The following is a 14,987-nucleotide window of genomic DNA, read 5'->3' as shown; positions in this document are numbered from 1 at the left end:
AAATCTAAAACCCAGGTATGTGCCCTGACCAGGAATAGAATCGCAGTCTTTCAGTGTATGAAACAACACTCCAACCAACTGAGCAACCTGGCTCTCTTATTTATTTATTTTTTACCTTTCAGGTCTGAACTTTCTATTAGCTACAATAAGAAATGTGAATAGTACTCTGTAGAATAAATTGGCCCATACACAATTATTGGAGAAAGGGAGTGAAGGAATAAAGTCATGGGTCCATGAAAAGTATAATGCTGTAACTGACTAACCAAGGGGTCCAGGGTGCCTGTCACCACTCGAGCCAATTAAGCAGAGACAGGGCTGAATCACATAAGCATTGATCCCCATAATGCCCGCAGTATGGGAGAGCAGCAGGTCATCCACAAAAATCTGCTCCGCCCCTCCCCATAGCCAGCTGCTTGTATTGGGTAGAAAGACAAAGATTTCGTGGGAAAGGAAGAGTTACAGGCATGGGTAAGCAGGCACGGTATAATAGTTACAGGTGATCAGCAATGCAGGCTGGGGCTGGGGGTTTGCAGAGGGTGGGTGCCTCCAGGACTAGATTGTTTCATCCAGGAGGTTGTGACTCTTTCCATAATGATGGGCAGCTCTCAGAAAAGGAGGATGGGCTGCATTCTGATGTTAGCTCCCACTTCCCAAGGCATATAACTCTCAGCCAGGTTAGAATGTGCCGGTTCTAGTCAGAACAGAACAAGCACAGTTAATAGAGCATGGTTAATATTTCTTATAATAATAGATAGTACCCAATATCCCATGTCTGCCCCTAACAACACTGCATCACCACATTGGATGGAACTATCTCAAATAGGAAGAAAGACCAATGAGACATTTCCTTTTAAATCAATAAACCTGACTGCTCTCCACAATGCTCCATGTAAGCAAATTCGTTTTTTATACCAACCAAAGAGGGGATGGAGGAATTTGGAGAAACTCAGTTTTATAGTTTTTTTCTGTTTTTCTAAATCTGAAAAAAAAAAAAAAAAGAAAGAAATTAATCCCTGACTCACTGCAACAGTGAAAAGGATTAATTTCTCCCTCTCAAGTAATAAAAGGACCAAAAGTCAAGTCACAGCTACTGGAATTGATATTTTAAGAGTCAAAAGTCATGTGTTAAGTACTTTTAATAAAAGTACTTAACTTTAATAAAAATCATTACCAGACTGGCCCATGAAGACAAGGTCATGTTATAAGAATGTCCCCATAACAGTGACAGCTTGAGGTGGCTTGGTGAGGGAAGGGCAATGAGTGTGAGCTGCTGAGCCCTGGCAGAAGAGATGTCAGACAGAAAAGAAATTCATTAGACCATTCACTAAGAAAGACTAGCTGAACACTTTCACTGAAATTCACCAAGCAACATGCTTTGGGTCATGTGCAGAAGAATTTGCACAAAAAGAATGTGAGCACCAAAGGTTTTGCAACCTGCTGATGTTTGCTTGAAATCAGTAAAAAAGCATAAAAGATGTTAATAAGTTTAGCTGCTTCCCACATATAAGGATGAATAATATAATTACTTCCAAAGATAAATAATAAATATTGAGCGAATTTACCCATCAGTATGTAGAGTGTGTAACAGATCCTATTAATTCATTGCTATAGGCATTGATATTAAGGTATCAGCTATATGTGCATAATTCATACAACCACCGGAAATCCCCAAATGTGATAAGAAAGATTGTGTCAAAAACTATTTCTCATGGAATCATTAGTATAATTAAGATCTTCAGGCTTATCAAGTGATTTGCAAGTACTGGGTAGACATACTGAGCACATTTATTCTCCCTTTTTCAATATATGCATTGAAATTAATTTCATTTATGAAATTAAAGAGAGGTAACTCAGCAAAACCATAGCAAAGCATTACCTAGTAATCATAAAGTTTTATTTTTGTATCTAAGGTTAATCTCTTCATTTCTCATTTGAAATTAATTTTGACTTTTTTAAAAATAAGCTTGTAATCTTTGGAAAATAATGCTTATTGATTTACTAAGGGCTACTTACGGGAAGGCCTATTGGATATCTTAAAATCTAGTTATTTCAATTTAGTTTTATTCCTTTCAATAATATTTTGTAGGAGAATTTAGATGATTAGAATTGCCAAGAGACACTCTGATTATTTATTTCAGTATGAAAGGATAAAAATATGTTAAACTCAACAGTTGGATAATCTTCCAGTAGTTGTACAAGGTGACTTCTGGCCATTCATTTTACTCTGAACCTCAATTTCATTTTTTAAAATATATTTTTATTGGTTTTTCACAGAGAGGAAGAGAAAGGGATAGAGAGTTAGAAACGTCGATGAGAGAGATACATCAAACAGCTGCCTCTTGCACACCCCCTATTGGGGATATGCCCGCAACCAAGGTACATGCCCTTGACCGGAATCTAACCCGGGACCTTTCAGTCCGCAGGCCGACGCTCTATCCACTAAGCCAAACCGGTCCTGGCCTCAATTTCATTTTTTGTAAAATTGTTAAATAATGATAATATCTGATACCTTGGAGCACTGAAAAAAGTAAAAATAGAAGGTATACTTCTTCATCAAATCTGGTTTTCTTTTCCCAAACACTTGAGAGCAAAGAACATGTCCTCACATATGAATGTGGAGGGGGTGATAAGGGATGGACGACTGTGTATGTATTTATGGCTATGAGTTCTTTGGGAGTGACGAACAATATATCATTATTTTTATATTTATTAGTTTATCTCCCAAAGAACGTAGTCAATCAAATGAAGTGCATTTTGTCAAAATTAGGCCAATAGGAATGCTGCCAAATTGTAAGAATGCATTGAATTTGGTCCTAAGGGGCAACCCCCAGCACTTCTTGCCTTTCTGCTTTATTCTTAGGTTCGGGTCATTTCTGTGACCCTGCTCTGTTGTCCATCCTTCCTCTGCTTGAATTTGCATCTGTTCTTTTACAGAGTATCAAAGTGAGCTGGCTGCCTCCTCCATCTGGAACACAAAATGGATTTATTACCGGCTATAAAATTCGACACAGGAAGACAACTCGCAGGGGTGAGATGGAAACATTGGAGCCAAACAACCTCTGGTACCTGTTCACAGGTCAGTATTCACACGGTGTGGTCTTACAAGTTTTTGATAAATGAAATGCTTTGGGAATAACATATATTCTCACTTCATGGGAACATTTTTTTTCCTGGCAGGTGACATTTGTTAGTCTGAAGAAGAATAACCTCTGTATTTTGAACTTGGTGTTTTCTATAATGTTTTCACTATGTATTTTATTTCTGGATCACCATCTGAATAAGCACATCATATATTTTTAAAATCTATTTTAGTTTCTCAGCATTGCTAATTCAATATAGCACCCGTTGCCAAATAACTTCTGAATTTTTAGCTAGTAACTAAATAGTTCCAAGTTTAAGCCACGTTGGTCTCGCTTCCCTCAGTCTACTGGGAAAATGGAAAGAAGGGTAGCCTGGGGAATAAACAGATAGATTGTTCTACATTTCATAGATATCAGGGTAAATTCACTTTTATAGCAATGTTGGTGGAACTCTTGATAGGTCAAACTTCTCTATGAAAACTGGACCCAGTTTTCAGGTAGTAGTTAGAGGATTTTAAAAATAAAATTAATAATTATTTATTTACTTTAACTATTGTAATACACTGCCAGTCTAGTTTCTTTCCTAGAACACAGAGGCTGAGGCAGGCTTTCAAAAATAAGGCCTTTGGGGGTGCAAGTCCAGGAAAATAAGAGCGAGGGGACAAGGGAGGGGAGCCTGGGGAAGAGGAAAATCAGATCATGAAGACATATTATTGAACTGGCCACAAGTTTAGAATAAATACAGAGCTTGTTTGGCTCTTATGGTATCTCTTGCGAGACTATGAGTCCCACAGTCAATGGCTGGGTAGCAAGTGTGAGCACTTTCTCTCTTTCCTCTCTTCAGTCAGAATCCAATGACAGATTGGATTTTGGACCTACACAGAGCTCCCTGGGATGGCAGAGCTCCAGGAAGTGTGCAAACATGGAATTCTCCTTGTCAGTCAGCACCTATGTGAGGGTGGATCGGTCTAATGTAGCAGCATTACTCAGGGCCTGATAACCCTAAGAAGAGCATAAATTTTAGCTAGTGGCTTGAGAAGCAAAGCAAATCATGGTGGCTCATGGCAAGGACTGGTGAGTGAAGTTGAGCCCATCTGAGATGGCACAGAAACTGTGTCTAGGACAATATACACACGAAAATCTGTAACTTACATCTAATGCATAAGTAAACTATTACAGCAGATGAGAAGAAAGAAAGTAATTCTTTATTTATTCCTTTTTCTGTCATAAGTATTCAGTAAATTCCCACTTGCAATCATAGTGCAGGTACACAACCCACATGAGTGCGTACACACACACAAACACACACACATGCACACACACAAGATCATATTCAGCCTACAGTCTGAAACTTGATAGAAATCTGTTCTTCCCCCTCAGTAGGTTTAGCTTTTATGCCTATAACATTTTAAAATAATAATGAGAGTGCTTCCAACATAGATTGCCAAAAAGTGTATTTTTTGTTTTATATCTGGACAGAATATCCCACGCAGGTATTATTGGTTCTAAGTGGAAGTTATGGCACTCTACTGTACCTTTAAAAAGCCTAGGAAAAGCCAAGATCCTATGCTTTTTTTCTCTGATGAAATGATCAGAAGAAGGTAAAAATCACTGAAGTTGAAGTGAGGTAGATGTGTTCTTTATTATGTTTAATAGAACATGTAGTATCCTTCGGAAGAAATCACCAAAATTTTAAAACCTTGCTGAACATTTTTTAGTTTATTTCCTAAGATTTATGTTAGTCCAGAAGAAAGACTCTAAGGATAATTTAATGGAAGCCTTATATTTTAAAAGTTATGGGCACTTGAAGCACTGACACTTTTTTAAATCAATGCTTTTCTTTCTCAAATGAAATAGGCTGAATACAAAAAATAAACTTCTCTTTGTAAAGTAATTAATTAAATTATGAGCATTCCAATAGAAAAACTAAGGATTGAATATTCAATTTACAGAACTACAAATGCCGAATAAGCATGATGAAATGTTCTATCTTATTAGTAGAGAAATATAAATTAAAACAAAAGAGTTAGCATTTTTCTTTGATTAAAAACATAAAGGTAAAAATGAATGATGATACCCTTTTCTGGAAAGCATATGAGAGAAATATGAACTTTCATATACTGCTTGTGGGTCATAAAATTTCTGGAATATTTCTGGAAGCAATGTGCATATGTTATATGTGTGTGTGTCTGTGTGTGTGTGTGTGTGTGTGTGTGTATGTGTGTGTATGTTTTCAAGAATAAATTTTAGGTTTCCAACTTCTAGCAGTTTGTTCCAATTCAACAACCATATTTTGGCCTAGTTTTTTACTCTAAGCATGATTAACTCTTTACACTGTTACTTTAATAAAAAATAATAAAAAAGATCATAAATACCCAACTGTAGACAGTTATCTAGAAATTTCAGACATGATCATATCATGGAGTATTGTACATTTATTGAAAATGAAGTAATATAAAAATACTAAATTATATATTAAGTATTTAAAACATTATATCACTAACTTCATTTTCAATCAGGATTAGTATATAAGCCCTTATTTATAAACCAAAAAAATGAAATCATTGGAAAATATTTAGAATAAATATACCAAATATTAATAGTGATTGCTGCTAACTTTTATAACAATAAAATATGTATTTTTAATTGCATATGTATGTAAAGTGTAAAAAAAAAAAAAGTCAAGACTCTAGTGTCAGATTGCAACATTTCGTTACAAAAATTGAAGATTTCTTCCCACTACAGCTAACTATAGTCCCACTGGACAGCTAAGACGTGAGTGGGCCCAGAAGGTAAATGTGGAACGGTAGCCACATGACCAAATGAACTTGCTGCTGTGATGTGTTTAGTATTTGTGCAATGTTTTTGGAAAATGAAAAGTATCACATTAAACTCAGTAACATCAAAGCAAGATTCTGACTCCCTAAATAGACAAACTTACAGGATATTCTTTCTACAGAAGGTATAATTATTTTTTATTTGTTATTCTTTTTTTTTCTTTATTGATTAAGGTATTACATGTATGTTCTTATCTCCCCATTGCCCCCCTCCTACCTCCCTACTCATGCCCCACCCCCCTGGCATCTGTTTCCATTGGTTAGGCTTATATGCATGCACACAAGTCCTTTGGTTGATCTCTTCCCCTTAATCCTGCCCTCCCCTACCTTTCCTCTGAGGTTTGATGGTCTGATCAATGTGTTTCTGTCTCTGGATCTGTTTTTGCTCATCAGTTTATGTTGTTCATTATATTCCACAAATGAGTGAGATCATGTGATATTTATCTTTCTCTGAATGGCCTATTTTGCTTAGCATAATGCTCTCCAGTCCCATCCATGCTGTTGCAAATGGTAAGAATTCCTTCTTTTTTATCACAACATAGTATTCTATTGTGTAAATGTACCAGTTCTTTTTTTACCCACTCCTCTGCTTATGGGCACTTAGGACTTAAATATAAGATGGGAAACCATAAAAATATTAGAGGAATCCACATGCAGCAAAATCTCAGACGTATGCCAAAACAATATCTTCACCAATACAGTTCCTAGGACAATGAAAATTAAAGATAAAATAAACAAATGGGACTACATCAAAATAAAAAGCTTCTGCACAGCAAAATAAACCATCAACAAAACAACAAGAAAGCCCACTGCATGTGAGAACATATTTGCCAGTGTTATCACCGGGAAGGGTTTAATCTCCAACATTTATAGGGAACTCATACAATTTAACAAAGGAAAGATAAACAACCCAATCAAAAAATGGGAAACAGACCTCAATAGATAAATTTTGAAAGAAGACAGAAAGAAGGCCAAGAGACATATGAAAACATACTCAAAGTCACTAATCATCCAAGAGATGTAAATCAAAATGACAATGCAGTACCATCTCACATATGTCAGAATGGCAATCATCAACAAATGACAAGTGTTGGCCAGGATGCAGAGAAAAAGGAACCCTCTTGCACTGCTGGTGGGAATTCAGACTGGTGCAGCCACTGTGGAGACAGTATGGAGTTTCCTTTAAAAAAAAAAAAAAAATATTGTAAAAATGGCCAAGACCGGTTTGGCTCAGTGGATAGAGTGTCGGCCTGTGGACTGAAAGGTCCCGGGTTCGATTCTGGTCAAGGGTATGTACCTTGGTTGCGGGCACATCCCCTGTAGGGGGTGTGCAAGAGGCAGCTATAATCAATGATTCTCTCTCATCGATGTTTCTAACTCTCTATCCCCCTCTCTTCCTCTCTGTAAAATATCAATAAAATATATTTTTTTTAAAAAAAACTAAAAATGGAACTCGCCTTTGACCCAGTGACCCCACTTCTAGGAATATATCTCAAGAAACTAGAAACACCAATCAGAAAGGATATATGCACCCCTATGTTCATAGCAGCACAATTTGCCATAGCTAATCTTTTTTTTTTTTTTAAGATTATATAGAGAATAGCAAGCATAAGCCTTTTCACTACCAAAAACCCTACATTAGTCCCAGGGCTGACATAATAAATTACCACAAACGTGATAGCTTAAAACTACAGATGTTTTTTTATTTCAGTTCAGGAAGTAAGAAATTAAAAATCAATGCCTCAGCAGGGTTGGCTCTCTTTGGAGGCTACGAGAGAGCATCCATCCCACGTTTATCTCCTCACCTCCAGTGGTTCCTAGTAATCCTTGCCATTCTTTGGCTTATAGATGCATTGCTCAAATATTTCCCTCCATCTCTGCAGACCTTCCTCTGTGTGTCTCCATGGCCTCTTCTCTCATGAGGACACCAGTCATGTGTATACCCCACCATTAATCCAGAATGGTTTAGTCTTGAAATATTTTAAATGTTTTTATTGATTTTTAGAGAGAGAGGAAGGAGGAGCGAGGGAGATACATTTACCAGTTGCCTCCTGTATACTTCCAACAGGGATCAAACCTGCAAACTGCGTATGTGCCCTGACCGGGAATTGAACCAGTGACCTTGAGATGTCTGAGATGACACTCAACCAACTGAGCCTCACCAGCCAGGGCTTTTTAAAAATATATATGTTGTTATTAATTTTTAGAGAGAGAAATGGAGAGAGACAGAATTTGAAATCTTGAACTTATTATCTCTGCAGGGCCCTGTTTTCAAGGAAGGCCACATTCTAATGTTCAGGGGGACACTATTCAACTCACCAGAGACACCTCCTATTATTTTTCTCTCAAGGACTATTATCTTGAATTGTTTCCTCTCATAAACTTGGTTTATTTTAAAATAAATAATTTAGTCCCACATTTTTTATTCATCTAAAATATGTGTGGCAACCAGAGTTTCAAATCAACGTGACATAACCCATCACCACGCTGGTTTAATATCATTCCAGCTTATAGGGAAGAAATCACTCAACTTGTTGTTGGACTGGCTCACAAGTGCTTGCTCTCATCTGCATTGCTTTGTAGGACTCTTGACTCCAAATCTGAAGGCTTCACTCATGGTGTTCTTTCTTCATTTCAGCACCTATAAAACGCAAGCATAACCTGAGCAATTGTATTTAAAACTGTAACTGATGTTTATTGCACAAAAGCCACACAAGTGCCAGTTTTAATTTGAAGCAAAGAAATTTAAAAAGAGCCAGAAAATAGCCTTCTGCCCTAAAAACATGAAAAACAAATTTTACAAAACATTGGCCTTCCCTCCCTCTACTATGTGGAGTGGCTTCCCACATAGATGTTATGGGAATTTCTAGATGTTGTGGACATACCTTCAATGCCGCAAAGCATGGAGAATTCAGTGCGGCACTGACGCTGGGAGATTGGCTCTGGTTTTCACTTGTCCCCAGGATACATTTAGTAACTTATGCACTTTCTAGTAAGCAGAGTAATTGATTTACTATGGCGAACTACAACACTTTAAAATGTACAGGATTTGACCCCATGTTTTTAATACCTGAAAGACACGTGGATATATTGATTTGGCCGTTAGAAAGTTGGAAATGCCAGAGTGTTTCATTTGACGATATAAATATATATTCAGTATAGACACGCAAACACTTTTGTGTACAATCCTCTATGTGTTACACAGGTGTGTGTTGTTGTTGTTGTTGTGTGTGTTTTGCTAGAATAATGAGACATCTGCAATAACAAAGTAATTCTGAGTTATAACAAGGGTTTTAAACCACAATGATCAGTTCATTGTGGGAAGCCCTGTCAACTGTATTTTAAAGTGCTCTTTTGAATTTTTGAGAGCTCTTCAGAAAAGCTTGCTTTGGATTGAGTTCAGGAGTTTCCTTATGTTTCATGGCCGAGAAAGAATAAACAATGATAAACACACATTGATATTTCAAGGACTGAAAAACTAAAACAATAGCATAGACATTTTATAACAAGGTTAACATTAGGAGAATAAAGAAGGATCATATTGTTTGAATAATATTCCGTCTCTTGCCATAAGCTCTAAGAAATGAGAAATAGAACAAAAGAATTACAAAGCTTGAAGGCACTTAGTATTATTGGAGATAGAAATAGGCAATCAGCTTTCAACAGTGAAATTTTGTTACCTGCACAGCTAAGAAAAGAATTGTTACCTGCACCATACATTTTTTTTAGAATTAAATTATATTTAGAAGCAGCTAAGTAACACACATGCAGGTGCATGCATGTGCACGCGAGCATGCACACACACACACACACACACACACACACACACTGAGATTTGAGACTGACTAACCAAAGCAGGAACTATACCATTTATCTCACCTATACCCTTCCCTTGTTTTATTGAAAAGGTAGCAGTGGCCCGAAGTCTGACATTGCTAACATCTGTTTACTAGTTTAACTGATGATTCCCAACTAAATCACAGGGATCCTAACTCCTGGTTATTTACAGCTTGCACTCTATGTTCTTGTCTTTAGCTTCCTTAATGACTGGCTATTATATGAATCTGTAAAGTATTATTAATATTAAAATATTTTAAACATTTACACATTAATAATAACTACATTAACTTTGAAAGCAAAAACTATGCTGAAAACAGTAGAGAGATTCCTCAAAATATTAAAAATAGAACTGCCGAGTAAAAATAGAACTGCCAATGACCCAGCAATCCCATACCTGGGAATACATCCAAAGGAACTGCAATCAGTATCTGGAAAGGATACTGCACGTCCAGGTTTGTTGCAGCATTATTCACAATAGCTGAGATGAAGAAATAACCCAGCCCTGGCCGGTTTTGCTCAGTGGATAGAGCATCAGCCTGGGGACTGAAAGGTCCCAGGTTCGATTCCAATCAAGGGCATGTACCTTGGTTGCGGGCCCATCCCCAGTAGGAGGTGTGCAAGAGGCAGCTGATTGATGATTCTCTCTCATCAATGTTTCTAACTTTCTATCCATCTACCTTCCTCTATGAAAAAAAATCAATAAAATATTTTTTTTAAAAAGAAAGAAATAACCCAAATGTCCACTAATAAACAAGAGTTTTTTAGTGTGGTTTCTACATATAATGGAATAAGTATTTTCTTTAAAAAGAAGGAAATTCCACCATTTGTGACAACATGGAAGACATGCTAAGTGAAATCAGTCAGTCACAGAAGGACAAATGCTGCATGATTCTACTTACAGGAGGTATAAGGTGTCAAGCTCATAGAAGCAGAGTGTAGAATGCCAGGGACAAGGGAGAGTATCACATGATCTTACTCATCTAGGGGAAATAATGGACATAAACTGATGAACAAAAACAGACCCAGAGACAGGGAAGCATCGATCAGACTGTCAAACCTCAGAGGGAAGGTAGGGTAGGGTGGGGGTAAGGAGGAGAGATCAACCAAAGGACTTTTATGCATGCATATAAGCCTAACCAATGGTTATGGACAACAGGAGGGTGGGGCATGCGTGGGGAGGGGTTTGGGATGGGAATGGGAGGATGAGAACAAATATGTGATACCTTAATCAATAAAGAAATTAAAATAAGAAAAAAAGGGAGAGAGTACATGAAAAGTTGTTCAGTGGGTATAAAGTGACAATAATGCAAGCTGTGTAAGTTGTCGAGATCTGTGTTACACCTAGAGCCAGAATACTGTATTGTGCACTTAAATCTCATTAAGATGCTATCAAATATTAACAAATAGCAGATAACCAAAGGACAAAACATGGTGAGCAATGAGCCTACTTGAGGCATGTTCAAAAGTATGTGTTTGCCACCTTCCTGATGATGTTGTATAGTGTATTTTAGCATTATTTTTTCTTCATGTGTTAGTGGATCTTTCAATAGTTGTTTTATGTCTGTGCCTTTCATGTGTCAGGCACTGTGGTGGGTTCTATGGATGTACAGTTACAATACCAATAATAACAAAAACAGCAGTACCAACACCACTGTCAGGCCATGTCTTCATGGAGCTTCAGTCTGTTTTATAAAATCAGAAGTCCTTAATAGGACATTTTGTGTTATACATATCTTCGTGTGGGTGAGTTAATCAAGTTGTCTTTTCTAATAGTACTATTTATCGATGGCAATTGTCCCTTGACATTCAGAAGTCCATTCTATCCATCACTTAAAACACTATCTCCTCTGAGTAGTAAGTTATAGTTTCCCTTAATACCAATATTTGTTCATTCTCCAATGCAAAAATCTGCAAATGCATAATGTTGTACATGATATAATCCTCCTTTCCCCAGTAGTTTATTTTCTTTATTAATTTTCCTGGGCACCAAATGCGTGTGCCATTTGTGATTAATGAAAAAAAGCAAAGAGGGATTATATTTTTACCTTTATCAGGGTTGTTCGACACCTTCATATTTAAGGTCTTGTCAATTGCAACTGAGTCCTCAACAACTCAAAAAAGTCACATGTTCCTTTGACAGGTGTCATCTGTTTTATAGTAATTTGTTGTGTTAATGAGCGACTAGTGATTCAGCTAAAAGGAAAATTATTTACATAAAAAATTAACACATCTCACACTAATGATCCACGGGCTCTCTCATCTACCTGTTCTCTAAAATTAGCCTGCAGTATGCAATATTATATGTACAAATTATCATAGAGATAGACTTGTGTCATGCTCTATTATGGGAACAATGCAAAACAAAGTAAGTCTTGTGATGGTTTTAGGAGACAAAAGCCCTAATATTTTTGCTGAAGTGCAGTAGCTTTGGATTCTTTTTGCTTTGTCCAAATAAAACATAATCACTGACCTTGAAAGGATGATAAAGACATAAATTTTTAGATTGATGGTTTTTGATTTATAGGCAGGCCTCTTCTGGACTGTGAGGAAAAATGATCCTTGCTATTTCTGATTATTTCATATTTTATATTCTGCATCTACCCTCAGGCTATTTTCAGGGATACATTTTTTATAAAGTGGACCAAGATAAATAAGAATATATGAAAAATAATTTGAGTTCTTGCTATAATATGTCTGACCTTTTGGCCAAAATAACAATAATTACCTCAACCATCACAAACAACATAAAGCATGTCTACAGTTGTTAAAATTTAACTAAAAGTTTTGAAACTCAGCTAGAAATAGTTACTCAGTATTTTTTTTCTTTGTGGAAAACTTTTTCCTAGGATTGGAGAAAGGAAGTCAGTACAGTTTTCAAGTGTCAGCCATGACAGTCAATGGCACGGGACCAGCTTCCAACTGGTACACAGTGGAGACCCCAGAGAATGATCTAGATGGTAAGAACTTTCCTCAATCATTACCACTCTGACTTCTATCTTTCTTGCTACTTCAGCCTCAAAGACTCTCTTTTAAAAATTAATGAACTCCATCATGGGGGATATTTATTTTTTTCTATATCTTAAATGCAAAATCAAAAACCTTTAATGACTATAGTCTTCACTAATGCCATGTAAATATAAATTAATTATGCATTAAGTATATCTTTATAATATGTTACTTTTTAAAAGATAATTTGAAGTTACCTTTTTTTATATTTATTTTGAATAGTTGACCTTAAACATTTTTGTCACAGGAACTGTTACAATTTCTGATAATTTTATCATGAAATATAATTACTTGCACAGTTTTTTTGTTGTTTTATGAGGCTTATGCAAAACAGCAATTTATATTTTTTATGTTATGGTTACTAATATTTGATACTTCATTTTTATATAAGGACAGTCTACTTTCTTGATTTGATAGTTACTGCAATTCATATAAAATCAAACAATTAAATATAAGCAAATTTTTCAAAATTAGAAAATGAGAAATATTTTATGAAATAAAAATATCATATAGCTAAATAAGAAAATAAAAATCAAGAGAAAGAAATGAAAACAACAGAGAAAAATCTAAACAATAAAACAAAAATATACTATAGAGATTACAACTTAGAAGTGAAGGAGGTAGAAATTCATGTAAATGAGTGATACTTGCAAAAAGAAATTGTGATCTGTAAACTTAAAGCTAGGTGTTCAAAACTGGGACCAAGAAAAAATGGCTAAAAGAATGAATACTAGTGGTCCTAGCCTATTGGCTCAGTTGGTTGGAACATCGCACCTTAGACCAAAAGGCTGAGAATTCGATTGGGGGCACATATGGATGTTTCTCTCTCACATTGATGTTTCTCTCCCTCTCGATTCCTCTCTCTCTCAAATTAACAAAAACATATTCTCAGACAAGGATTAAAATAAGAAGAAGAAATGCATGTGTATTTGTGTAAAGGCTTATTAATGTTATGAAATTCCCAATATACATAAAAATTATATGATGTGTATCAGAGAGCAAATAACACTCTTCCTCAGTCCCATTTACTTTTCTCCGTCACAAGCAAAAGGACAGATACTAGAAAATTAAGTGTATTCAACATGATAGAGCACTTTGTAGAATGCATTTGGGGTATGTCTTTTTTTAGTGTCAGTTGCAATGCAGTTGTTGAATGCAACATTTAATATTCTGAAAGAAAAAATTCCCCTCTGGGATGTTAGGACATTAAATTGGAATGCATCTTGGAGGGAAGGACCACATTATCTGAGGGCAAGCAAGCATGGGGATGTGTCATGCACAGTTGTCTTCTCGGATGGTAGTCACTTAACAAAGAGTTGTTGAGTATATGAGTGCTGAAGTAGTGTTCTGTGCTATGGAGATTAAGGGTGTTATTGTCAGACAAATCTGGAATAAAGTCCTAACTCTGAGAAAGTTAAAAAAAAAAAAAAAAAAAAGAGATGATGACACAAGACAACTTTCTAAATAACTGACAGTGAAATTACTATTAGGCCTGTTAGTTCTATATTCTTTCCCTTTTCTGTCCTCTTTCTCTCTTCCTCCTTCCCTTCTCATTTTTATTCTGGTTCTGGTTCTTCTTCCATCACCGTTTCTCAAGTCTATCCTCCCTTTCTCTTTCTCAAACTCTTCCTTCTCATTTTTCTCCTCCTTGACCTTTCTCTTTCTCTCTTTCTAAAGAATCTACCCTCATTCATGATTTTAATATAGTCACTGATTAGATTTTACAAAATAATTATGACAGCACTAAAATAATAAACAAATGCTGTTTCCACAATAATGGTAATCACTGACACGGGACAGCACATTCGTTCAAAGAATATTGAAAGAAAATGTACTAAGCTTTAGGCACTGTGTTTAGCTCTGAGATAGAATAATAAATAAGGAAGACATGATCTTTTGCTTGTGGATCTTAGAGTATAACAAAGAAAGACAAACATTCGTGGTGAAGTAATAGGAAATTGCCACTTTGTAGTTCAAAGCCAGTTGAATATTGGCTGTGTCCCTCTTATTCGCATAGGATGGATAGAGAAATAGATTAATAGGCAAATAGATAAACATAATCAAGATTGGCATTTAAACTGAGACTTTAATGAACAGGAATTAGCTGCACCAAAGCATGCATTAGAAATTGAGAGAGGAAGAAGAGAGGGCGAGCTAAATGCAGGTATAAAGTTAAGACAGACAATGGAACTGCTGGGGGCCTGGAGAAAAAAAGCCATCAAGA

General features: G+C 36.1%; 1 protein-coding gene across 1 annotated transcript in view; it reads left to right on the top strand.

The window, feature by feature from the left end:
* DCC (DCC netrin 1 receptor) overlaps positions 1-14,987 on the top strand; it is an 893,480-nt gene that overhangs the window by 732,914 nt on the left and 145,579 nt on the right. Inside the window, exons 13-14 of the mRNA XM_084888913.1 lie at positions 2,935-3,076; positions 12,604-12,714. Coding sequence (XP_084745039.1) covers positions 2,935-3,076; positions 12,604-12,714 — 253 coding nt within the window. The remainder of the gene's footprint in view (positions 1-2,934; positions 3,077-12,603; positions 12,715-14,987) is intronic.

This window comes from Pipistrellus hanaki, assembly GCF_964339955.1.
Source record: "Pipistrellus hanaki genome assembly, chromosome: 6".
Classification (NCBI taxonomy): Eukaryota; Metazoa; Chordata; class Mammalia; order Chiroptera; family Vespertilionidae; genus Pipistrellus; species Pipistrellus hanaki.
This window is presented reverse-complemented; position numbering and strand designations above follow the sequence as displayed.